Here is a 26,555-nt window from a genome sequence, read left to right as displayed (position 1 = left end):
CTGGGCATGGTGGTGTGCACCTGTAGTCCCAGCTACCCGGGAGGCTGAGGTAGGAGAATTGCTTGAACCCAGAAGGCGGAGGTTGCGGTGAGCCAAGATCGTGCCATTGCACTCCAGTCTGGGTAACAACAGCGAAACTCCATCTCAAAAAATAATAATAATAAATAAATAATAAATAAATAAATTAGAGAATTCAAGACTATCATGTTGTTCGAAAGCAGCACACATTAGTATTCATTGAGAAAGGTGAATAGCCAAAATGCCTGTGTTGCTCTGAATTTGTCTTTTTATCCCATAGGGCAGTTCTATAAAAAGAACAAACAGGTATTTCTTTGATGGTATAATGTCAGGATATACAGTGAAAACAAGTGAACCTGACTTAAAAAAAATTGGAGATGCTTTCAATACAATTTAATTACAAAAGTCATTTAAATTTGAATTTTTCCTCATCAGAATTAAATTTCAAATTATGAGAATTTGAAATATGGAACACAGTGGCAGGAATGAAGGAGATGAAATTTAAGTGATAGTTTGAGCAGAAATTCTTGTTTTGAATGGCCTCTAAACAACCGGCAGAATGGCAAATGCTGATGATGTAGCTGCTACCAAGATCTCATTCAAGATGCCATTCAACTGTTTACATTTTTTTGTCGGAAAATTTATGGTTGTTTACAGCATATGCATATAAATGGCTGTCACTGATATTACCTGCTTGATACTTGAGTTTCTGATATTAGAAATTCTACAGATTTTTCATCATGGATAGTGGAAATTAATAGTTGCTTAAGAGCTTTTGCCTATAAGCGGTGATTTTTTTGAACCACTTTTAGAGCGTATTTGAAAAATATGTACAGAGGAAATATTAACTGGAGATTAAGTTAATTTTGTGAAGTTTTTTTTTCTTGCAAGTTTCTCAAGCCATGGTTAATTTGTAGCCATCAAATTTAAAAATATTAGGTTGCATACATATAAGGAAACAATTCTAACAGTCGAAATTTTAGATAACTAAGTGGAGAATATTTAAAAATGTAAGATTGACTTGTAATAGTATTTTGTAGTAATAAAGTTGAAATAAAGAGAAGCTTAAGCGTTGGGTTATAATTGACAAGATGGTTTTTAAAATTTCATCTATCCTGATTACCTTGGTCCTTTATATGTGTTCGTGTGAGTGTGTGTGTGTGTGTGTGTGTGTGTGTGTGTTTGGAGACAGGGTCTTACTCTGTTTCCCAGTTTGGATTGCAGTGGCATGGTGAGGGCTCATTGCAGCCTCAACCTCCCAGGCTCAAGGGGTCCTCCCACCTCAGCACCCCCAAGTAGCTGGGACTATAGGCATGTGCCACCACACCTGGCTTATTATTTTTGTATTTTTAGTAGAAACATGGTTTCGTCACGTGGCTGGTCTTGAACTCCTGGACTCTGGCGATCTGCCTGCCTTGGCCTCCCAAAGTGCTGGGACTACAGGTGTGAGCCACTGCACCCAGTAGTGTTTTTTTCTCTTTAAAAATGTTTTATGGGAAACATAAATTGTAACAATAAAATAATGACAGTAACAATAATAAAATGGCACCCTTATGTACATCATCCAGTTTAAGAAATATATATTGTTATAGTTATTTTTGAATGGTTAGGTAAAGCTGCATGCTGATTAAATTAATAGGATACTGTACTTTTGAAGGTGGAAATTCTAGGTGATGCATATTTCATATTAGAAGGATTGAAATTAATAAAAGATTTAGAGAAAAGTCAAGCAATTTAACAGAACTTCCCCCTAAAATGCCCTATAAGGTACAAGAGCTGGTAAGTTCTTGAAAATAAGATACAACAGAAATACTCTATTTCTGGTCATCTCATTTATTCCCCCTATAGTCCTTTGGGACAGTTATTATTATGCCTGTGTTACAGATGAACTGTAATTCAGTGAAGTTCAGAAACTTTTGTTCAAAGTTACACAGCCAGTAAAGGGCAGTTAAGAATTCTCCAGCCTTACCTTGGTAATAGATTATTGAAATCACTTTAGTGGAAGGTTAATGTAGCTTATTGTACTAGTCCTTAGTTAACACATAGCATGTGGAATGGCAGCTCTGTGACCAGTGCCCAAAGGAGGTATTCCAGGGTCTTCCCAGATTGTATTTTACTTGACTACTGTACTTGGAGGACCTCTAGACTTGTCTTCACTCATTTGCCAGTTATTATCTTGAAGTCATTCTACCTCTCACTCTGAATGATGCACACTTGGTACATTTTTCTGATCTTTGTGCATTGCCATCACCCTCATTAGTGAGTTATCTACGTGTCTATAAGTATCTTCATGGTCTAAAAGAGTTAATGCAGTTGCCAGACCACTTGCCATAAACTGGATGAAGTGACTATCAAAAAGTAGTTAAGATTTTACTGAGAATGTAAAATAGATTTACCTAAAAATGTGGATGGGCTAATATTACACTGCTGGGGAACAGATCTCAGCCTACAATCTCATTTATCTGGCTCTTTTTTTTTTCCATGTAAAATTTTAATTTACAGGGTCTTGCCTTGTTGCCCAGGCTGGTCTCAAACTCCTGAACTCAAGTGATCCTCCCATGATGGCCTCCCAAAGTTCCAGGATTACAGGCATGAACCACCATGCCTGGCCAGTCTGGTTATCTTAAAAGCTCAATGTTGGTTAGAGTAATTGAACTCTCTTTAAAGAGTGTCCTGAGATCATATATTGGTAACACATTTTTGTAATTACATTTGTTTTGAACACTTCGAAAAATGTCATCCCATCCCCAAGACGGAGTCCTGCTCTGTCACCCAGACTCCGGCTCATTGCAACCTCTGCTTCCCAGGTTTAAACAATTCTCCTGCCTCAGCTTCCTAAGCACCTACAGGTGCACACCACCACACCTGGCTAATTTTTGTTTTTTTAGTAGAGACAGGTTTCAGCATGTTGACCAGGCTGGTCTCGAAATCCAGACCTTGTGATCTGTCCACCTTGGCCTCCCAAAGTGCTAGGATTAAAGGCGTGAGCCACTGTGCCCAGCCAAAAAAATGTTTTCTAAGCTTAATAAAGATGGAAAGATTTTGAAAGTTTATTTATAGATGATAGAATATTCCAGCTTTGTAGACTTCTTTTTATTTCTTTTGAGCTGTGTTGAATATGGTAATTTGTTTTACTGCTTAAAATTGTACATTTCAAAGTTATTTCTAACGAATGCCCAGTCATCTGTCCAGATGAAGATAATAACTGAAACTAGTTCTAAATTATTCCAGGAATTCGCTGTCAAATGATACATCTTGCAATTACATAGTCAGGGTGGATTTTTTTTCTCTTCTTAAAGTTGAGGGAAGGTATTAAAGCTTAGGTTAAGAACCTAAAGTGTGAAGTTAAGCAGGTTGGTCCAAAGTCTGGCCCAATCGCTTTCCAGCTGTGTGACCTTAGAAAAGTGATTTAATTTCTCTATCAGTTTTGTTAATAAAATGGGAATCATACCGGTACTGCAGTGTTGTTATGGGGACAAAATGAAATAAATGCATGGGTTGCCGGGTGCGGTGGCTCAAGCCTGTAATCCCAGCACTTTGGGAGGCCGAGGCGGGTGGATCATGAGGTCAAGAGATTGAGACCATCCTGGTCAACATGGTGAAACCCCGTCTCTACTAAAAATACAAAAAATTAGCTGGGCATGGTGGCGCGTGCCTGTAATCCCAGCTACTCAGGAGGCTGAGGCAGGAGAATTGCCTGAACCCAGAAGGCGGAGGTTGCCGTGAGCCAAGATCGCGCCATTGCACTCCAGCCTGGGTAACAAGAGTGAAACTCTGTCTCAAAAAAAGAAAGAAAGAAAAAAGAAATAAATGCATGGCCTGATCACTAACGTGATGAGTATTCAATAAAAGTTGTTACATAATTTCAGGACATGTCATAGATTTTCAGATTAGAGTCACCTTGCCTCCCCAACTTTGTTAAAAGCAATCTTTAATGGAGTTTTAAAATGAAAAAGAATTATCCTGATTTCTATTCTGAGGCTGGACAGACACTAATATAGCATTGAATTATTCCACTAGGGCTAACTTGGTACTTAGTGGGATGTCTCTTCCCTCCCTTGCCTCTTTAGATATACCCCAACTTAAATATAATGTAGTTGGAGGCAAGCTTTTCAAATGGAGCAGTTTTCTTCCATAAGTAACCCATTTTGCTAGGCTTTTATTGGATGCAGAGTAAAACATCACTTTTTTTTTTAAATGATTCTGTTCCAATGCAATAAAATACCACTTGTTGCTTTCTTAAATATTAGAGAAAATTATCAGGTGTACTAATATTGGACATAGGAACTTGTACGATGGTAGGAACTTCCAGAGAATTGAAGTACTACTTTCCTCATATACTAGTTTTCTCTCAGCATTCTAATCTGCATCAGGAATACAGTATTCTCATAGGCCAGGTGGTTGGTAGTTAATTTTTATCTTAATGTGTTATATATCTTCTCATTCTGTTTTTATCCCAATCTAAGGACTCTGTGGAGTCTGGTGCTTTCATCACCTCCAGGTTTATAGACCTTAAAAAGCCTTCTTGATGTAAAGTTGTTTAATTCATCACCAAAAAGGTCTTTTTGAGTTATGTACCCCCAAATCAGTGATATCTATGAGGTCATTCTTTAGGTGTTTATTTTTTTAATTTATAAAAACATTGTAAAAATTCTTATATTTCTTTTGTTATTGTGAGATTAGTTTGTTCTTATTCCCCTCTATGGGTTTATTAGGGATCTTTATTCCTTCTGGTTCATGCCCTGTATTTTTTATGGTTGTCATTTTAAAATTTTTATTTTTCTCTGCCTTTCATTTTAATTTTTAGACCTTTAATTATATCAACTAATCTCTACTCAACACATTTTCTTTTTTCTCAGTTTTCCCAAGATAAGCCCTTGATACAGAGTCAGTTATTCCAATATCTTCAGTTACAGACTAGGAATACAAACCCCATTCCTCAGTATCAGCTGTTCACCTTTTCTATCTTCCTTTCTCTTCCGTTGTTCCAGTCATTAGTTATGTAAGGGAAAAATATACATATGCCTAATATCTCTTCTTTTTTTTGGTGAGTCCTCTGAGATACTGCCCAGGTTTCTTTTCAGCAATATCGTTTACTGCAAAAGACTCAGAAGGCAGGGATAATGCTTGCTGGGTTTAATAAATGTTAGTTGGGTGTCTTTGTCATCCCAGGTATGAAATCCAGAAACAGACAGACAAAGCACTACACCAACTGTCAGGACTATATTTAGCTCTCCCTATACTCACTAGTAGGGAGATGTTAGTTGACTGTAAGGAATTTCTTCTTTTTGGTAACAATAAAAGTTTCTGTAAACTTGGTGTTACTCTTGGTTTTTTTTGTTATTTTTTCAACTGATGCCTTTCCAGAAGGTTTGACAAGACCCTATTTGGGAGTCCCTATTAGAGCATCAGGTTTGAGGTAGACAACAGAATTGCCCATGGATTTGCTGAATTTTATTCGTTCACTCAAATACTTGTTTTTTAATACCTGTTTTGTGTCAGACACTCTTGTGGCCTCTGTAGAAACATTAGTGAGCTGAACAGACAAAAACTACCTCTCGGATAGTCTAGTAGAATTAAGTGAATAATAAATTGCAATTAGAATGTGAAAAGTGCTCTGTGGGGAAAAGAAGGAATAAGATGGAATCGGAAGTGTAGAATGAGGAGGAGGGTGGTTACAATTTAAAACAAGATGGTTAGGGTCGGTGTCATTGGAAAGGTAACATATGAGCACAGATTTGAAGGAGAAAGAAGTATAAGCCATATAGATATCCAGGAGATGAGTGTTCTACATAGAGTACAAAGGCTCTCAATAATTGGTAATAACAAAAACAAGTAGGACAAATGAAGAAAGCAATTTCAAGATAAAGGTGTCTTTTAAAAAAATGTTTTTACCACTCATATACCCAAGAGAAATGAATACAGATACAAAAACTCGTATATGCTTGTTCATAGTTGTAGTATTCATAGTAACCAAAAGGTAGAAATAACACCCAGGCCCATTAGTTGATGAATGGATAAACAAATAGGTATATCCATATACCGGAATATTATTTGGCAGTATGGACCACCATAGGCAAACCCATAGTGACAAAGTAGATTAGTGGCTGCCAGGTGCTGAGACTGAGGTATAATGGGGAGTGACTGCTAACAGAGTTTCTTACTAGGGTGATGAAAGTGTTCTGAAAATAGTCGTGATGGTTGCAGAACTCCAAATATACTAAATATCACCAAAGTGTACACATTTAAAAAGAGTGAATTTATGATGTGTGAATTGTGTCTCAAGCGTTATAAAAATGTTTTTGCCTGAAGTTTTTCTAATTATGTAAAAAATACTTGCTGACTTAATATTCACAGTATAAAAAGGTATAAAGCAAGCTTTAATAAACATAATTGCAACTATTCAGTTTGTAATATTAGCACTTTGGCATATATTCTACATTTTTTGTTTTTTGACATGGAGTCTTGCTGTGTTGCCCAGGCTGGAGTGTAGTAATCTCAGCTCACTGCTATCTCTGCCTCCCGGGTTCAAGTGATTCCCCTGCCTTAGCCTACCAAGTAGCTGGGATTACAGGAGTCTGCATGTAAAATTACTATGCCTGACTAATTTTTTGTATTTTTAGTAGAGTAGGGTTTCACCATGTTGTCCAGGCTGGTCCTGAACTCCTGACCTCAAGTGATCCACCCGCCCTCGGCCTTCCAAAGTGCTGGGATTATAGGCATGAGCCACTGCTCCCCGCCTCTACAATATTTTTTAGAGTGTGTTTCTAACTATTAAGGCAAGGGAGAAAGGCAAGGGAGAAATAGGTAAGTCACAAAAGAAGAAATAACATTTTTAACTTCTATTCAAAATGAAGTGATACAGTATTTTCAAAATCTTTTTTTTTTTTTTGAGACGGAGTTTTGTTACCCAGGCTGGAGTGCAATGGCGCGATCTTGGCTCACCGCAACCTCCACCTCCTGGGTTCAGGCAATTCTCCTGCCTCAGCCTCCTGAGTAGCTGGGATTACAGACACGCACCACCATGCCCAGCTAATTTTTTTGTATTTTTAGTAGAGATGGGGTTTCACCATGTTGACCAGGATGGTCTTGATCTCTTGACCTCATGATTCACCTGCCTCGGCCTCCCACAGTGCTGGGATTACAGGCTTGAGCCACCGCGCCCAGCCTCAAAATCTTAATCTTTCATTAGCAACCAGTTTCAACAATGTAAAATTAGCAAAGTTTACCTTTTTTTAAAAAATGGATTCTGAATTTTATATACTGGGTTACAGCCAATAAATACTGTATATAATGTGGTCTCAATGCATGTGACTGTTAGGCGATTCCACATGTGAATCACACAGATTGAACAATGTTGATCTCTTCTATATCCTGTTCAGTCAGAGGAGTCCATTAGTCAAACTGCTGTCGAAGTTTCTAAATGCTTACTCTGTTTCTGTACTTCACTTCATGTGGCTTGACAACAAACCATTTGCAACTATACTTTGAGTAGCCCTGTTTTGGAATATTCATAAAGTAGAATACCATATAACCTTAAAAATCATTTTCTCATAGACTATTTTATTATATGGGAAAAGGTTAATCTGTGAAAACAGGTTAAACAGTACAAAGGCGAGTCTCATTTAAAACTGATTTTTCTCAATAAAAAGAGGTTAAAATGATTATCTTCGGATGCAAAGATGAATGATTCACTTTCTGAACATTTTAGATTTCTTAGTATGGACATACATCACTTTTATAATGGGAAAATTATGTTTTACTTATTTTTAGACACTGAATCTCACCCTGTCACTCAGGCTGGTGGAGTATGGTGGCACAATCATAGCTCAGTGTAGCCTCAAACTCCTGGGTTCAAATGATCCTCCCATCTCAGCCTCAGAATAATACCACACTGCTCAATAGTGCTTATTCAGCCCTCCTCTTCTTAAAAGTAGCTAGGACTGTAGGCACATGCTATCATGCCCTATTAACTTCTGTTTTTTGAGATAAGGTCTCACTGTGTTGATTAGGCAGGTCTCAAACTCCTGAACCCATTGATCCTCCCACCTCAGCCTGAGAATGGCTGGGGTTGTAGGCATGGGCCACTGTGCCAGCAAGAAAATTATTTTTAAATTGCCTCATTTATTGTAGGTCCCCTTTAAAGTGGTAGTGTCAGCAAAATGGCTAGCACTTAGTAGCTCACCAAAAACCTTTTGGAATTGGTTTGACACTTGGAAAATGTGTTTAGGTGTCCATTGTATGCCAAGGCATTATTTGGCAATGTGAGATTTAAAGCTTTCTTCATTTGACATTTTAGAAATTCCATACATTGGGGATGTTGATAGATGTCATTTCTGGTCCTCAAGAAACCCAGTTCAATGTAGGGGAGAGAGTTGGACAGAGACAATCACAATATGGTGCTAAAGGTTATGATAAAGAGTCGAATAGACTAGTCCCTGTCTCTAAAAACCTTACGGTCTTGCACAGGACGTACAGCAAGCTGTGAAAGAGAGAGATCATGCTACCTTTCTTATGGGAGACTTGGGAAGATTACAAATATGTAACGTACTAAGTGCCTCCATATTTTTATCTTCCAGGTTTGAGCACAAAATGAACATAATTAGGGAGAATAAGGATCTGGCATGTTTCTATACAACAAAACATTCATGGAGGGGGAAGTAAGTATGCCTGTTGGTTTTATTTTTCTGTGCTTCTACAAAACATCATTTTAAACATTTCTCTGTTCCATAATCTTGAATTATACTGCACAACTCAATAGGCTGTGCAGCCCTTCTCTTCTGAAAAACATATTTTAAATGTAAACGCTACATTTAAATTATATTTTCTTTTGACATTTCCAGTTTTTTATCTTTCTTGGGAAGGAGTTTGATAAACATTAAAAGTGACAGAAGGAAAGTAAACCAGTTATCCACCCTCTCTGATACTATCAGTTAATGATGAGGTTATGTAGTAGTAGCAGAGTGTAAACCCTACATCTTTGTTACCCAGAGACTAACCTTTCTGTAACTAACATTTTCATATCTGTTTGACTGTCAGAGAAAATACCATTCTAGTGAAGTCTAACCTTTTTTTAGGCCTGTAATGAAATCTAAAAATTGGGTTTGATCTTTTATTTGGGAGGAAGGGATGGCATTTTTTAGTAGCTTCCCTAGTCAGACCAATATGTAAGTGCTTCTCTTTCCTGTCTGTAAGATGGGTGGTTATTCCTACCCTTAAGATTGTTTTAAGAATGAAATGAAGTGATATGGCATGTATGAAAGTTTCAAAATTATACCTTAAATATATTGAATATTCAATGAATGGCATCTCTTGGCCATTAGAAAAGTTTAGTCTTTGGTCCTTTTCATCACTCATGAGTAATATGAGCATGTCACACTTTGACAAATCAGTGACCACATTATTCTGAATTGTGCCACAGGGTAAAACGTGACACATGCACAAAGCCAGTAAGTGTTTGTTCTTTCAACTTTTTATTTTTTAGTTACTGGAGAGAGTGGTAACTTAGGATGGGGTAACATCTGAGCTCTCTAGTATTTCTGATTTGCATTAGCAAACTGCCTATAATTTTGGAAGATTCAATTATTTGATTTTGTTGTCTAGTAATTCAATTGTATGAACTCCTAAATTAGAATAACTATTACCCTTGTAGAAAACTTGTCTCTAATTTTATTTTCCCCTAGTTAGTATCAGTGAGTGAAGTCTAGGAAAAAAGTGGCATATTCAGTGTTATATGAGTGAGTCATGAAAGAGAACCATGAAATTTTAGTTCTTTGAGTCAGTCTTAGAAAAGTATCTCTCTAAATGATCCTTATTTTTTCCTCAAGTGGTAGATTACTCTGGTCATCATACTGTAACTTCTGTTTTTAATAATATGATTATAACATACTGACAGATTCTAAAGAACAAACTTACTGCAGTGCTTTTTTGCTTTCACAATGCTTTGTGAGCTTGTAAGTAACTGTGGTCATCAAATTTTTTTGTAATGTTTTTTAGTGACTAAGACTTAACAGTCCTCTTTCCTCCTTGTAACAAATCGGAGCACAACTGTTTGTGTGCTCTTAGCATAATTCTGTGCCTCGAAACTTTGTTTTGTTTTTATAATAGCTTTAAGACACAATTTACTTACCATGAAATTTATATCTTAAGGTGTACAATTCAGTGAATTTTATTTTATTCATAGAGTTGTGAACCGTCATGACTGTTATGAAAACACTTTGATCACCTCCCCTGTCCTGCAAAAGAATTCCTCCAAACACTGTGTTAGAAATCAGCCGTTAACTCCCTTCCCCTCCCTTCTTTTGGCAGGCATTAATCTACTTCCTGTCTCTGGATTTGTCAGTTTGGAACATCTTATATAAATAGAATGATACAAAATGCTGTATTTTCTGACTGACTTTCATTAAGCATAATATTTTCAAGGTCATCTATATTTTAGCATATATCAGTACTTAATTTGCTTAATGTCATATAATCTGTGATATGGATATACCACATTTTGTTTATCCATCAACTGATGGACCTTTGTATTATTTTTCCTTTTTTACTATTATGAATAGTAATGTTCCCATATTTCTAGTTCTTTTGCGTATGTACCCTAGAGGTGGAGACTGCAATGAACAGAGATCATGCCACTGCATTCTAGCCTGGGTGACAGTGGCACCCTGTCTCAAAAAAAAAAAAAAAAAGGCAGCTGACAATTGAGTAGGCATTGCATTGAATCTGTATATCTGTTAGTAGAGTATTGCCATCTTAATAGCATTGTCTTCCATAATGGCGCCATCTCGGCTCACCACAACCTCCGCCTCCTGGGTTCAGGCAATTCTCCTGCCTCAGACTCCTGAGTAGCTGGGATTGCAGGCACACGCCACCAAGCCCAGCTAATTTTTTGTATTTTTAGTAGAGACAGGGTTTCACCATGTTGAACAGGATGGTCTCGATCTCTTGACCTCTCAATCCACCCGCCTTGGCCTCCCAAAGTGCTGGGATTACAGGCGTGAGCCACCGCGCCCAGCTTGTTTAGATCTTTTAACATTTCTTTCAACAGTGTTCCGTCAATTTCAGTGTATACCCCTTGAATCTTCTCCCTGAAAGAGAGATTACATTTTCCAGATGGTGATAGTTATCATTTCATTGGATTAGATACATTATTAAATGGCATTGAGACTTTTTATTATAGTTACCTATTTTATATGGCCAATTCTAATCTAGGTTTAAAGTACTCCTCAGCAATGTTACTGTGAAAAATAAATGGCCAACATTAAAAATGTTCTAGTGTTTCACTATAGTTAATTGAACCTTGTCTCTAGAAACATGTCTATGTACAACAATTTTTTTATGTGATTTTTGGGATTTAGGCTCAGTTTTAAGACACTCCATGCCTATATCCGTGTTGCTAACCTAGCCCCACCATCTTAGATGTTATTGACAGTGGAAGTAAAGATGATTTTTCTTGTCTTCATAGGCCAAAATTATAGATAACCTCTCCAGATATTCCCCTTGAAGATATTTGTGTGACCCATTTCTGTTACCTTTGTAGTAGTTTTCATTATACCTTACTTCGTAACTGCTGAATGCCTTTATTAAGGGTCTATTCTTCATTGGTATAGATGCCTTAGCTGGCAGAGTAGCTTCTTCTATGTTTGTCATTTTTCCTACTTGTAAAGTATATACATAATTTAACTGGATGTTTATTCTGAGAGGAGCAAGAAAAGGAGAATAGATTCTGGGCGGGGGGGCGGGGGGAAGGCTTTTCTTTCATGAAGGAGCGAAATTTCTCTTTTGGCCCAAGTAAGCCATTTCAGACAGGAAGGTTCGGAGGTTTCAGTTAAAGCAGAAGTACAGACTCAATATGGAAAATTTCAGAGCAATATTCAAGGTACAGCTTCTTTTTTCTGGATAAAAATTTACCTGTGGATTACCTTAATATTGCATATGTTAATTGTAGCAAATGCTCTGAAATTAGAATACCATTTTGGTATCTAAACAGGATTTTCACCTCAGTGCATTAGGATATGTAATGATCAGTGTATGAAATTTAATGACAGAAGCTCACTACATTCATAGTCTGTGTAATAACTGGATACAGGAAATTGAGAGAAGTGCTAAGGGAAAGGGAAGCTGGTGAATTTCTAGTACCTTTCTTATATGTAGGAATGGAGTTAGACAAGAGAAGAGATACCCTTTTCTTTGACTGCCTGGCATTTACACACTTCACCAATCCTCATAACCCCCAGGAATTCTGAGAGTTTTATTTTTTTTCCTTGCTCTTGACCCTGCCAGTCATTAAACCTCTCATGAGCTGTCCTTAATTCTTTGTGTTTTCTTTGTATAATTTTTTGTGACTATTATTGAGCAACCTGGGACTTGAACATCTTTCACCTAGAAGTGCAAATTAGATCACATCTCCTTTATAGGCATCTTATATTTTACATACAATGTTGTGTTAAGAGCTAGCTCCATCTGAGCTGGAAACAAATACGGACATTGCATCATGGAATTTAAGGCCTTAAAATACTACATTTCATGGAATGCCCTTTTATTTCTTCTGAAATCCCTTACTGAGCTTTTAAGACAGATATTTGCAGAATATGTCCTATCAAATTCTTTTCTTTTCTGAGGAGTACAACTTTTTATCTGAATGAACCCTCCTAGGTGAAACTGATCTTTCAAGTAAAGTTTTAACCAGAGTATCCTGGCAGTACAACCAGATGAACTATCAATTTGCCCATTAATTTTGTTCTTTGTTTTGAATATGAATGCACTAAAGCAGTCATGGGCTGGGTGCAGTGGCTCACAGTTATAATCCCAGCACTTTGGGAGGCCACGGCTGGAGGATTACTTGAGGTCAGGAGTTCAGAATCAGCCTGGCCAAGATTGTGAAACCCCATCTCTACTAAAAACAAAAAAATTAGCTGTGTGGTGGCACATGCCTGTAGTCCCAGCTACTCAGGAGGCTGAGGTGGGACAATCGCTTGAATCCAGGAGGCGGAGGTTGCAGCAAGCTGAGATCCTGCCACTGCACTGCAGCCTGGGCAACAGAGCTAGACTCCATCTCAAATAAAGCCATTATGGCTACTTTAAGACATAAATATACTAATTAGAATTTGTTCAGTTATTCTGTTGGAGTTTTGGGATCCCCCACTCTCCATTAGTCAACTAGTTGAATCATGGTAATAGGAATAGCTAACATTTATTGACTGTTTTACTCAGCTGGGCACATAAGTGCCAAGTAATTTAAGTTGATTATTTTTCTCACATTATGAAGTACATATACAGGCATGTACTACATAACATTTCAGTCAGCAATGGACTGCATATATGATGATCCCATGTTTAGATACACAGATATTTACCATTGTGTTAAAGCTGCTTACAGTATTTATTACAGTAACATGTTGTACACTAGGAGCAGTAAACTATACCTTGTAGCCTAGGAGTGTAGTAGGCTATACCATCTAGGTTTGTGTAAGTACAAAACTAGTAAGTACAGAATGTTAGGAAGAATCCTGTGATGTTCACATAATGATGAGGTCACCTAATGATGCATTCTAAGAATCGATTCCCATTGTTAAGCAATGCATGACTGTATATATTATCCACATCTTTCAGTTAGGGAAACCAAAGCTTAGAGTGTTAAGGAAGTTAACAGAGAAAACATAGCTAGTGAATAGTCCAGGCAGTGTGATTTGAGTTGGTGTGCCTAACCGTGAAGCTGTAGTGCCTCCTTTACCAGTGCTGACTATTGATTGCCTAAGAAACCTTGTAGGTCAGTTATCCCTAATTTAATTATTGGACTAAAATTCTAGTTCACGTAACTGGATTCTCAAGCTTTTATTGATAAAAGGAAAAATTCTGGGTTCCATGAGGATCCTAAAGGCTTCGAGGAATTGGTGATCAAAACTTACTTTTAAACGGCCAAGGCAACTAGGATGTTCAGCCTAGGAAAAAGAATTCAAATTGAAAGTCTGACTGGCAGAAATAATTAGATATGCTCTGTGTGCAGCTGAAAGACAGCACTTGGGCCAGTAGGTGGAGTTTGTCAGAAGTAGATGTTGGCTTAGTTCTCGGGAACAGTTGTCAATATCTGCAATACTAGGACCGAAATAGAATTGCTTTCAGGGAAGGTATGTTAGTTCCCTTGCATCAGCCAGTAGTGAAAAATTATAACTAGCCAACCTTGCCTTCAGGGTTGTAAAGGTTTCTACTGTGTATTATGAGGTCTAGAGTGGTTAACATAAAAGCCCTCTTCTAACTCGGATAAGCTCTATTTGGCTTCTTTGAAACCTGGCTGCGTAGATTGTCCACTGAAGGGATTGAGGATCTTGAACTTTAGAAGTAATACAGGTACACAAAAGTCTTCTTACCTCAAGAATTTGAGAATCATTATTTTATATTAAACATAAACTTTCTCAGTTTACAAAAATGTTGAATTTTCTCTATTATAATAGTGAATTACATGGATTTTCTGTGCTGGAGAGTAATGGATGTTATGATGGTGACCAGTATTTTTGGAGTATCTCTGTTGACACTATTTTATATGCCTCATAAAAGCTAGTTAAATATTTGAGTTAGAAATTAACTTTCAGACAGTGACAAGAATCTTAGTTCTTATTACTTTGAAGTTTATTTCAGATATCTGAATTAGATAACTAAATAATAAAATCTTGGGAGGAAACCATAAGTCTTCAAAGGACTGACTCTTACTGCTGTATTGCTGAACCCAGCACAGTGTCAGATACTCATTCATAGTACCTTATGCAGTATCTGATCTAACACATTGGTTTTTTTTATTTTACCTAAAGAAAAAAGCATATAATATAGTTATAAAATACCTATATAAAAAAATTACACTATAAAATACCAGATGTAAAAAAAATCATGTCATAAAAAATTGTTGGGTTTTTGTTTTTTTCTTTTTCAAGACGGGGGCGGCGGGGGGTGTCTCACCATCTTGCCCAGGCTGGTCTCGAACACCTGGGCTCAAGCGACCCTCCTGCCTTGGCCTCCCAATATGATGGGATTACAGGCATGAGCCAGTGCACCTGGCAAAGAAAATTGTTTTAAAGAGGAAAGCACTATTCATAAGGACTAGAAAGTTTAAGAATGCTGTAACATTTTTATTTTCAGGAATTAAAATAATTCAGAAGTGTTTTAATATAAATTAATATAAATTTAGTCTGTTAAAAAATGTATATACCACCTATCAAATCCAAAACTTGATAACATCCCCAGCTTTTGCCTCAGTGGTCTTCCTATTCAGATGATCTTATCTCCACTGGTACTATCATTAGCACAATATATTTTTTTTCTTTTTTTTTTTTTAATTTTTTATTGGATTTTAGGTTTTGGGGTACATGAGCAGAGATATTTTTTTTCTTATTCTTTGTCACCAATTGCTGGGGCAGTAAAATGTTCCATAGTTAAAGCAGTTGCCTCAAACACATATTTCTTTAAGCAGCTTTTGTTTCCTGATTCTAAATAATATACCTAATGGTAACATAAATTGTGTTTCTTAATAAGCTTATTGTATTACAATAAGTCTGTGAGTTGTGATAACTTAAGAAATACTTCCTGTAGGCATTTAATGATGTAAGTTTAGATCTTGAATAAAAAGAAAACAGGTATAGTAGGTAAAGTCGATAATAAATATTTTTCAGCTAGGGGAAAAGGTCTAAAAATATTTTTTCACATATATGACATTTGTTATAAATTGCTCATATATTCTGTTTGCTTCAGTCTTTCATAAATTACTTTTATATGGCTGTATTTTTCTAATTTTTAAGAATTAGCCATTCTCAAACTCAGAGCAGCAAATTTGTCATTTATAAATGGCAATATTTTTCTCAGCCAATAAAACATGAATATTTTTTTCATAAAAATACGAACCTAGTCTTTTTCTGATGTTAAACTATGAATTTAAAAATTGGTATAGAATTACTTTCTGACATTCTGCTATAAAGGCAAGAGCAGACTAATTGGTCATAGATTTGAATGTGTTGACATATTTTTGGATAGATTGAATACTATAGTCAGTGCTGAGTACTATGGTAGGAGTTAGTCAAAGATGAAGATTACTTGTGCCTCCCTGAATCCATGGAATCTTTGTCTGTTCTTTGACTTGGGACACTACTGACTTAGTAAAAGATAAAAATCTTGTATTTTTAACTTTGAGACGGAGTCTCACTCTGTCACTCAGGCTGGAGTGCAGTGGTGTGATCTTGGCTCACTTCAGCCTCTCCCTCCCGGGTTCAAGCGGTTCTCCTAACTCAGCTTCCTGAGTAGCTGGGATTACAAGTGCCGGTCACCAAACCTGGATAATTTTTGTATTTTTGCTAGAGACAGGGTTTCGCCCTGTTGGCCAGGCTGGTCTTGAATTACTGATCTCAAGTGATCCTCTCGGCTTGGCCTCCCAAAGTGCTGGGATTACAAACGTGAGTCATCGCGCATTGCTGATAAAAATCTTTTAGCTCTAAATGTTGTGACTAATATTTCATACATGTGAGCATTTTAAAGATTTTCATATCTAAATCTTATACAAGGGGACATTTTAGAAAATCATTGAAAGTTTAGTTTTGTTATTCAGGGAGACTTTTTTGGTAATCTTTAAAAGTTCAGGGTTGCTAAAGATGTTTTACATGATATAGAAATATTTGCCCCATCCTGAAGCGGAAGTTCAAAGGCCACTCTAAAAAGAGAAGAGGCATGGGGAGTACTTAGAGAAGGGAATGCTAAGGGAAGGGAATTCTCTTAGGAATTTTTTTTAAATAGCTTTCTTAGGATGCCTTTAGAGCTCAATATTTATCTGAAAGATATCTCTCAGTTTACTAGTTATGACATTACTCTGCTGGGCCTAGCGTGCATACAACTCCAGGATCCTATTGCTAAAATAGTGTGAATTCACGTCTCTTACCACACATTTGATTTCATTGTGCACAACAAAATCTTATTTATTGGTTTTAGTTCCTGTTAACTGATTAAGCCTTTGAAGTTTTGAGATGTTTAAGCTCTTAACATAACTTGTTTACTTCACCAGCCCCTAACACTCACTCCACTTTAAAAAGAAGCAAATGATTATTTCTTTGTTAGAGGGAAGTGCTATCATTCTTTAGTTTCTCACTCCACTTTAGATATGTAAAGTTAGGAAAAACATTTACAATGTAGCAATACTTTTTATATGGATATGTGGTAACGATTAATAAAATCTATAATTTCCTTTTTATTCAAATGGAAATACTTCCTCATTTTTGTGATATACTGATTTTAAAAAACACACAACAGAAAATGAAAATGTGAAAGATCTCTCTTGATCTTAATGGGAATACTTTTATTGGATTCCCATTGAATACAATAAAATACTTATATTGGATTCTCCATTGTATTACCTTTGAGTCTGATGATGGTTGTTGGTTTAAGTAATTTATGTGTTTTTAGCATATTAATAGTTCAAAAGAAGAAAATATTCCATAGATGTCAAAAAGGCATTTGATTTAACCATTTTTCATAATTTAAAAATCTCATTAAAATACAAATAGATATTTCAACAAATATAACCAATTAATAGATTTTTCTAATGTTGAAGTGTTTACCTAAAATGAACCTTCTTTTTTGGTCATGGTGTATTAGTATTTTAAAGTGCAACTTGATTGTTATTGCTAATATTAGCTTTAAAAAATAGATTTGTGTATTTTTTTTCTTACTGTGTTGTCTTTTTAGATTTTAGTAGTAAAAGAATTGAGAAGCTGTCTTTCCTCAGTTTTGGGGAACAATTTAAGAACCATGATAGTTACTTGGTCTCAGTTTTCTTCTCCCTTGAAATTGAGCCTGGTGCTTTGGGAGGATGTAATTCTTTGCAGCTTTCTTACATTCTTGCATATAAGGGTTGATTTATTCTTAATTTTCAAATTTGTCAGCAAAGAATTATACACAGCATTTTTAAAAAACTTTTGTCTGTATCTAGGGTTGTGGGAATTCTTTATTTACCTTAGTTTTTTTAATACTAATGTTTTACCCATTTTATTTAGAAATAACTAATTCTTTTGCTTTAAATAAGTTTTTCTAATTCAATTTCCTCTTTTATGATCATGAATTCCTCTCTTCTGAAGGATTTCTGATACCCAAATGCTTTTTCTCCTTCAATTATGTTACTTGACAGGAAGTGAAGTGAGAAGTGAAAACTGCTTGTTTGTGGTGTAGGCTTCCTAATTCTGTAAAATTGCAACACTGAGATGTAATAGGTAGTTGCTTAAGTAGAAACTATTAAGATTCCAGAATATGGCTATGACTGACTGATCAGTTGCCCCAGGCCATAGCTTTTCCTTCCTTTCCATATGATTTTGTTGTAAGGGTATTTTGAAAGCATTGGTGTGCAGTGTCTTTTTTTTTTTAAAATAAAACTTTCCCATTTAATGTCTTTCAGCATCCTCAGCTGATGCTTTGCCAACTTAGTTTATACTAACAACACAAGGTTGCTTGCATATAAGTCATACTTTTCTACTTAGGTGTCTTAATAGTTCCTGGTAAAATGAGTGGGTGGGTTTTAATACAAATTACATTTTAGAACATTTAAAAAGGTGAGATTATATAACTAAGCTGTATTTAGTTTCCATTAATCAACTAACAAATTTCTGTGTATTTATTGAAATGTTTGTTTTGTGTTGATATTATGTATATTTTCTTATAAAATATCTGTTTAAAACAAAATCTAAGCACTTGTTTTCCTTTGTAGGTATAAACGTGTCTTTTCAGTTGGAACTCATGCAATTACTACGTATAATCCCAATACCTTAGAAGTAACAAATCAGGTAATCCTGTTAGAAGCTGTTAGGTGTTTGTGTGAACTCTTTGAATTTTAAAAGCCAGGCTATGACCCATTATCCTCTGGCCTTAAATCGGTACTTTATGATAGAAATGTCAAATCTGAAAGAGATTGATGTGCTTATATAGTACTCTGCTTTGGGGACCAAAAATAAACAATAAAGGGGAAGGGGACAATATGCTTATTTCTAGGCTCTCAAGGGTATAACTTGATGTTACTATTAGTTGTAGCCACCTCTGTGTAAAATTTGTAATTTATTTCTCTATAATTTTTAAAGGCTTATGCTTTTTTTTTGTAATAAAAGCATATATAACTCATGAGTACAGTTAGTATAAAATACTTGTCATGGAAGTAGGATTATATGTTTATAAAGGCAAGAGTAACCTAAACATTTATAAGTAAACATATTTAAAACATATTCTGGCCTATTTTAATTCCAGATTAGGAATGTTTCACAAACTTTTTAACAAATTTATAAGTAATCATAAAATTTTACTTCCCTGTTTTTGTCACTTTTTAATTTAAATTTCTTTGTAATTAATGTCATCATTAAAATAGAAATACATACTAGATTTTTTTTCTCTGACTAAAAACGTTTAAAAGATTTTGTTATAGAATTATGACACAACTTCTAGACCGCTATTTTATAAAAATTTTTTTTTTTTTTTGAGACGGAGTTTCACTCTTGTTACCCAGGCTGGAGTGCAATGGTGCGATCTCCGCTCACTGCAACCTCCGCCTCCTGGGTTCAGGCAATTCTCCTGCCTCAGCCTCCCGAGTAGCTGGGATTACAGGCACGCGCCACCATGCCCAGCTAATTTTTTGTATCTTTAGTAGAGACGGGGTTTCACCATGTTGACCGGGATGGTTTTGATCTCTTGACCTCGTGATCCACCCGCCTCGGCCTCCCAAAGTGCTGGGATTACAGGCTTGAGCCACCGTGCCCGGCCCTATTTTATAAAATTTTGCTGATTTAATCAGTGATTATGAAACTAAAGTGACAAAAATAAGTGTTGCATTTTATTGTATTATAGTAGCACCAGTCAAAAGAATTTTTTTTTTTTTAAGTGGCCTTATGGAGACATTTGCAGCATCAGCCCTGTTGGAAAAGGACAAGGAACAGAGTTCAACCTCACGTTTCGTAAAGGCAGTGGAAAAAAGTCAGAAACTTTAAAATTTTCTACAGAGCACAGAACAGAGCTTCTTACAGAAGCATTGGTAAGAAGATACCATGTTCATAAGCAAAATTTTCTTCTCTTTTTAAAATGAAGTAGTTATGTGTAAGTAGAGAAATTAATGTTCTCTGCCCCTGTACCCACTATGCTTATTTTTTTCTTACTGACCTTTAACTTGACACTGAAACTTTCACTTTTCTGTAACAGAACGGCTGGAAAATCTTTTATATTTGAGAGTTTATTAGTTTAACTGCATATGCAGGAGAAAGAATTGTATGTTTAATCCGTCTTGTTCTTTAATAAGGTTTCATGCTCTTTATTGAATATTCTTTTTTATTTATTTTTTAAAGAGACAGAGTTTCACCATGTTGGCCAGGATAGTCTCAAACTCTTGACCTCAGGTGATCCGTCCATCTCGGCTTCCCAGAGTGCTAGGATTACAGGCATGAGCCACCACGCCTGGGGTGAATATTATTAAACTATAACTTGAATAACAGTTTTTAGTATCAAGGTTACCAAGTCAGGATTTTACTTGCTTTAAGTAGAAAGCACTTAAGCCAAGCCTTCCTTACCAGTCTGTTGTCATTAACTATGGTTATGTTTTCTTTCAGAGATTTAGAACTGATTTTTCAGAGGGAAAAATCACGGGAAGGGTAAATATTTAACGTTTATTAGTATGTATTTTTATTTGTTCAAATGTTGCCCTTTATTATATAAATCATTTCATAATCTGTGTGTTCTGTTTGTAGCAAAGGTAAAGGGAAAAAAGGAAACAAAATTTTAATGTCTCCTGATACTATATGATAGTATGGTTTAACAGGAAACTCAAATGTGAACAGTTAGATTTAAGAATGTTGATGCTGGTAGATGGGAAAAAAATCATCGGGCAAAAAATTCTGTGGAGCATTAAAAACAATACTATAAGCATTCAGGTAGTCCTTATTCAGTATTCTAAATGATAATACTAGTGAGCATGACATTGCTGGTAGTGCTTGTTGGAATGTGCATTCGTTGTTTGGTGTAGGAGCTTCTTACTTCGGAAGTATTGAAGTTTTAAGATTTGAGCGTATTGAAACTGTCTTCTTACATGTTCTTCTACTGTATCTGGCCCGTACTAAAGCTTGGCATCGTGCACTGACAGATTTGGAGGAAGCTGTGGTAGCATATTAGACTCGTCTTAACTTTCCCAGGCCTTTTCCAGTAGTGTAACAGCAGCATTTAAACTAAATCAGAGACTTCTGGGAAAGAGGAACAGGAGTGTATGCTTTTTCACTCTCTTGAAATATTAAATTTCTTCCCATTATCAGGCATTACTTTTATAATGGGGGGAAATAATGCTTAAATTTATAGCACTGTTCAGAACCCTAGCTTTGGCAAAAGGCAATAACTGAATTACGATATGCGGGCAGCAGCATTCTCCTGTCTTAAGCCTTCTTTCTTTCTATGAATATTCTGCTGCTTGTTTTAGAATCCCAGAAACCTCACTAATTTCAACTCTAGCAATTGGCTGGTTGCCCAGCAGCCTTTTAAAATTGTTTAATGGCATCTGGCCAGCTGCTTATTTCTCCTTCCTGATAAGCCATGGTCAAATTTTTATAAATCCTAACTCTATGTGCTTATTTTAATTGTTCTATATTAACAGGTGACTTACCTCATCTCATCTGTTTGGAAAACATCTGCTTTCAAAAGCATACTTAGAGTTTTTATATAAGCAGTGTTTTGTACCAGTTAACTTCAGCCGCTTAATACTTTTCAAAATCTTGTGGTAGAAACAGTATCTCTAGAAGATTCCCTAAAGCATAGTTTACCTAATTTTACATCAGGAGTAAGGGGCTCAAAGTGACACCTGTACTGACCTAAAAACAAGTTTAAATTCCACCCCAAATGCTGTGCTAGCTGAACGGTATCCTTCCTGCCTAAGTTGAATTTGGCTCTAAGACCTCCATTTGCCCTAGATATACTTCTAAATCAGGGTTTCTCAAAGTCCTTTTTGGTTGGCAACCACAATCCAAAAGGATAATGATGTTTCCATCAGCACATCTCATTAATGGCATTTGTTTATGAGCTGGGAGGAATGGAGAATATCCTATATAGTGGGCTTGAGGCATGTAAACAAGCATAGTTTGGAAAGCTCCACCATTTTTGTGCCCTGCCTTCTACTCCCATTGCTGCGGGAGAGGTGTGGCATTTGATTGATCTTTTAGTTCAGAATCAAGGTTCTGTATTCTTTGGTTAATGCAGGTCCTTTGTCTGCCTGCATAATTACTTTTATGGGACTATGTGATGCATAGGTCAGTAATGTTGAGGAGACTTGATGTCCTGTGAATGTCATTGCTGACTTTAGTGTTGGGATATTAGTGGAGATGTTCATTACTTAGTGCCTCACTCTCTTTTCTGAAAACCTACAAGATAATTTCTTATTTCAGTATTAGAAATAGTTGTACTCTAGAGCAACCAATTGATTTTTTACCTTAAAAATTGTAATTGACTATGTATCCCACTTCATATTGATGGTTAGAAAACTTTGTGGTGTTTGGGTGGGGAAGAGGATACTCATTTCACATCAGAAACTTTGTTATCCTTATTTTCCCTTTGCTTTAATTTTCTTTATTTGAAATTTATTTTCTTCTGTACCACATCATTTTGCTTAGCAGCCTTGATTAAACCTTTTTTCTTTTTAAAGACTAAAACTGGATAGTAAATGGATACTGACTGTTCTAATCATTTCTGATACTCAGTTACTTTAATTTATGAAGTAATGTTACCTAAATGGAATTTTACTTGCTAATATGATCAGACTCTTGAAGATAACTTTTTAATTGTGTGATTAGAAAAGCGTTAGTTCAAATGTAGGCTTCACCTTTTTTTTGGTATGTGGAAATAAAATATACATTTATATACTGAGCTGGCTCAGGTTGTTTAAATTGAATATTGCAGTTTCCCTGAAATGTGACTTTGCTCAGTATTGAACTTGGATTAAAATAATCCATCAGAGAAAGTGGATCTTTTTTCCAATAAAACTTTCAGAATACATTTCTATGTATGATTTTCTTTTCTTTTTATAAATTTACATAGACTGGCTTAAAATAGCGTCACAAAAATACTGTAATTCAAAACCTTTGCCAATTAAAAAAGAATGTACTGTTTTCCATTAGTACGATCATTCTTAAACACCTCCAAACCGCTAAAATTAATCATATTTTTAACAACTTGGGTAATAGCTCTAAATATTTATGATGATTAGATTTTTGGTTGTTTCAATAGTGACTGATACATTAAATTTTATTTTATATAGTTTTATGAACATGAAAGTAATACTGTTTCTGTCTCTAGAGATACAACTGCTATAAGCATCACTGGAGTGACTCAAGAAAACCTGTAATTTTGGAAGTAACTCCTGGAGGCTTTGACCAAATTAATCCTGCAACCAACAGAGTACTCTGTTCCTATGACTATAGAAATATTGAAGGATTTGTAGATCTCTCAGATTATCAAGGAGGATTTTGTATACTTTATGGAGGATTTAGTAGATTGGTAAGTACTGTTTTTTTAAAAAACAGACACACATTTTAAAAAGGACATGACCATTCAAAGGAAAGCAAAGGTTTTTATACCTCATTTTGAAATTTCATGCTAGTCCTCTGGGAGGAAGAGTGTAAGAGTGCAGGTTTTGGTATCAAAGATAACTGAGCTTGAATCCCAGTTTGCTGCTTTCCAAAATGAGGTGGGTGAGGATCTGGTGAGATAATTAATGTAAAATACTTTACATACAATGGATGGCTTAGTACTGTTTAGTAAATGGTGATTACAGTTTTTACTTTTATTAATATTACTCTTACAAAAAGTTTCTAAGCTTTCTTTGAAAAAGTAATTTAAGTCTGGCACAGTGGCTCACACCTATAATCCCAGCATTTAGGGAGGCAGAGCCAGGAGGATAGCTTTTGAGCCTAGGAGTTTGAGCCTGGGCAACATAGTGAGACCTCATTCTGCACAAAAAGGAGAAAAAAAAATGGAAAAAGTAATTTAAAATATTTTACTTTATGAGGCTCTTTCATCCTTTGGTTAGCTGTTTATAATCTGAAATCTTAGTATTCATTGAAACTTCAATTTGTAATTCGTTGCATGTTTTTGTTTTGAAATTCAGAATTATATGTAAGTAAATTATGGGGTATACCAGAAGCTACTTACGATGCTGAGTCCCTGTTTGTTAATCAGTAGTAGAAGCTGAAGTATAGATGACTATCTTTTTTTTTAAAGATAAATCCTGCCTTTCTGTCTCAAAGATGTGCAGTAGAGAAAGTCTCCAAATGGAGAGATTCATTTGAAGTTAATTGCAAAATTCCTTTCTCTTGAAAATTTTAATTATTGTAGCTACCTTAGTGTTCTGGGAATCCTGTTTCAATATTTAGTGTTTTGTAGGTGAAATAGCCTTTTCTTGTTAGCAGAGCCAAAGCAAGCCCAGAACTTTTACATCTATAAGAGAGTAGGTATTAGCAAAAGGGGAATAAACAATGGTGGGGCTAGATAATCTGATGCACAAAATATATTTTGTTCTTCAGAGTTGTAGGCCTTTTTCCACCCTAGATTTTACTTTATTCCCACTTGTTGGGTAGCATTCTAGTTTGCCTCATCTGGGAACACACAGGTAAACCTCTGTGTGTTACCTCTGCATCTGGATCTATAAGATGACAGCCCAAAGAAAAAACTTAGTTTCTTCTCCCAGCCTAAAGTCTGCTGACTTAGTGCTGTCCATAGACTGTTTCTTCCCTGGCCATTTGAAATTTGGAATGCTTATTATCTTGTTGGTAAACATACCTGATTACAAGAATATGGCCTGTCAGGCCTTAACAGGGTAGCTGTATCACAGTAATTCAACCAAGCCATAAAATGGAGTAATAGGTAAACATTAAGGATGACAATTGTTTCATACTCTTACTGACAACATTTTGTATTACTTGGTGATGGCAAGAAGTTTTAATTTGAATTAATCCACTTTATCACTGTAAGACACTATCTAAAATGAATCAGCTCACTAGAAATATGGTACTATAACAGATTTATTCAACAAACCTTTAATACCTTTTTCATCTATGATGACTATAGAAAGCTGCTAGGAATAAAATCGGGTTCTTAAACATGACGTGATACAGTGTTTCTCAGCAGGAGAGCTATTGACATTCTGAGCAGGACAGTTCTTTTTTGTGTGGGACATTCCTATTCTGCCCTTTGTAGGACAGTTAGCATTTCTGGCCTCTAGCCATCAAATGCAAGTTCAGGTTGAGCATACCAATGGAAAAATGTTCTAAAATATGAAACTTTTTGAGTACCAACATGATGCTTAATTAAAGAAAATGCTCATTGGGGCATTTCAGATTTGGGATTTGCAGATTTGGGATGCTCACCTGGTAAGTGTAATGCAGATATTCCAAACACTGAATAACTCTGAAGTCTGAAATGCTTCTGATCCCAAGCATTTCAAATAACGGATACTCGTCCTGTAGCCCATTTCCTTACCTTTGTAAATAGAGGCCAGGAAATTGCTTTGCAACATCAGTAGGCCAGTGACTTGTAAACATTCTTCAGCATCATCTTGCAAAAAAGCCTGCTATGTAAAACAGATTAAACCAGAGCTGCCTTGGTTGAAATTGGGAATCCTGCCCACACAGTACCCATCACCCCACTGGCTTGGCTGGGATCCCTCGGAGGCCCTTGTTGGAAGACCCAGCATGCTATTTTGCACAAGGTAATGAGAACCAGATCCTGAGAAATTATGAGATAATTGCCATTCAGTGAGTTAGTTGCAAGGCTCTTATCCCAGACTTTATGATTGTAATTTGGTGATAGTCTTTTCATTGTAACAACTGCTTATTTACATCTAAGATCTACCTCTTTTTTCTCTAGAATTGCTACTTTAATACATTGCTGTTGAGTTGATTAGATACAGACACATTTCCATTGTTTCAACTCTGACTTTTTAAATTTCTAAATTTGTGCAGCATTTGTTTGCATCAGAGCAAAGAGAAGAGATTATTAAAAGTGCAATAGACCATGCTGGTAACTACATAGGTATTTCATTGAGAATAAGGAAAGAGCCTTTAGAATTTGAGCAATATTTGAATCTTCGCTTTGGAAAATACAGCACTGATGAATCCATCACGTCTTTAGCAGAGTTTGTAGTCCAAAAAATATCACCTAGACATTCGGTAAGACCCATAGGTTAAAAATGAAAATTTGTTCATGATTTTGTTATTTTTAAAAATAACTTTTTAATATGTCTCAATTTTACTGTTTGAAGGAGCCTGTGAAAAGAGTTCTAGCACTTACAGAAACCTGTTTAGTAGAACGTGATCCAGCAACCTATAATATGGCAACATTGAAGCCTTTAGGAGAAGTAAGTTTCAGCATTGTTAGCTTGAATGAGATTTCTTTCTATTGATAAATTAGGATAATTTTGTATTTTAATGTTTACTCATGGCTAAAAAATATGAAATGGGTAGAATCTGTATTTAACTTTTAATATATATATGTTCATTGATCTTAGAACG

The 26,555-nt window shown here is 35.8% G+C and overlaps 1 protein-coding gene across 4 annotated transcripts in view; it reads left to right on the top strand.

The window, feature by feature from the left end:
* The window catches only part of DNAJC13 (DnaJ heat shock protein family (Hsp40) member C13), a 118,851-nt gene that overhangs the window by 8,403 nt on the left and 83,893 nt on the right, over positions 1 to 26,555 (top strand). For all 4 annotated transcript variants that reach the window (XR_013528644.1, XR_614886.5, XM_002759609.7 and 1 more), the window contains exons 2-8: positions 8,598 to 8,678; positions 18,746 to 18,821; positions 19,904 to 20,053; positions 20,622 to 20,663; positions 23,344 to 23,544; positions 26,007 to 26,213; positions 26,306 to 26,401. Coding sequence is in view for 2 of the 4 variants with exons in the window: in XM_002759609.7 (XP_002759655.2) it covers positions 8,611 to 8,678; positions 18,746 to 18,821; positions 19,904 to 20,053; positions 20,622 to 20,663; positions 23,344 to 23,544; positions 26,007 to 26,213; positions 26,306 to 26,401 (840 nt within the window). In the remaining 2 variants the exon portion in view is untranslated. The remainder of the gene's footprint in view (positions 1 to 8,597; positions 8,679 to 18,745; positions 18,822 to 19,903; positions 20,054 to 20,621; positions 20,664 to 23,343; positions 23,545 to 26,006; positions 26,214 to 26,305; positions 26,402 to 26,555) is intronic.

The sequence above is a fragment of the Callithrix jacchus genome, chromosome 17 (genome assembly GCF_049354715.1).
Source record: "Callithrix jacchus isolate 240 chromosome 17, calJac240_pri, whole genome shotgun sequence".
Lineage (NCBI taxonomy): Eukaryota > Metazoa > Chordata > Mammalia > Primates > Cebidae > Callithrix > Callithrix jacchus.
Note: the sequence above shows the minus strand (reverse complement) of the source record. Positions and strands in the feature narration are given on the sequence as shown.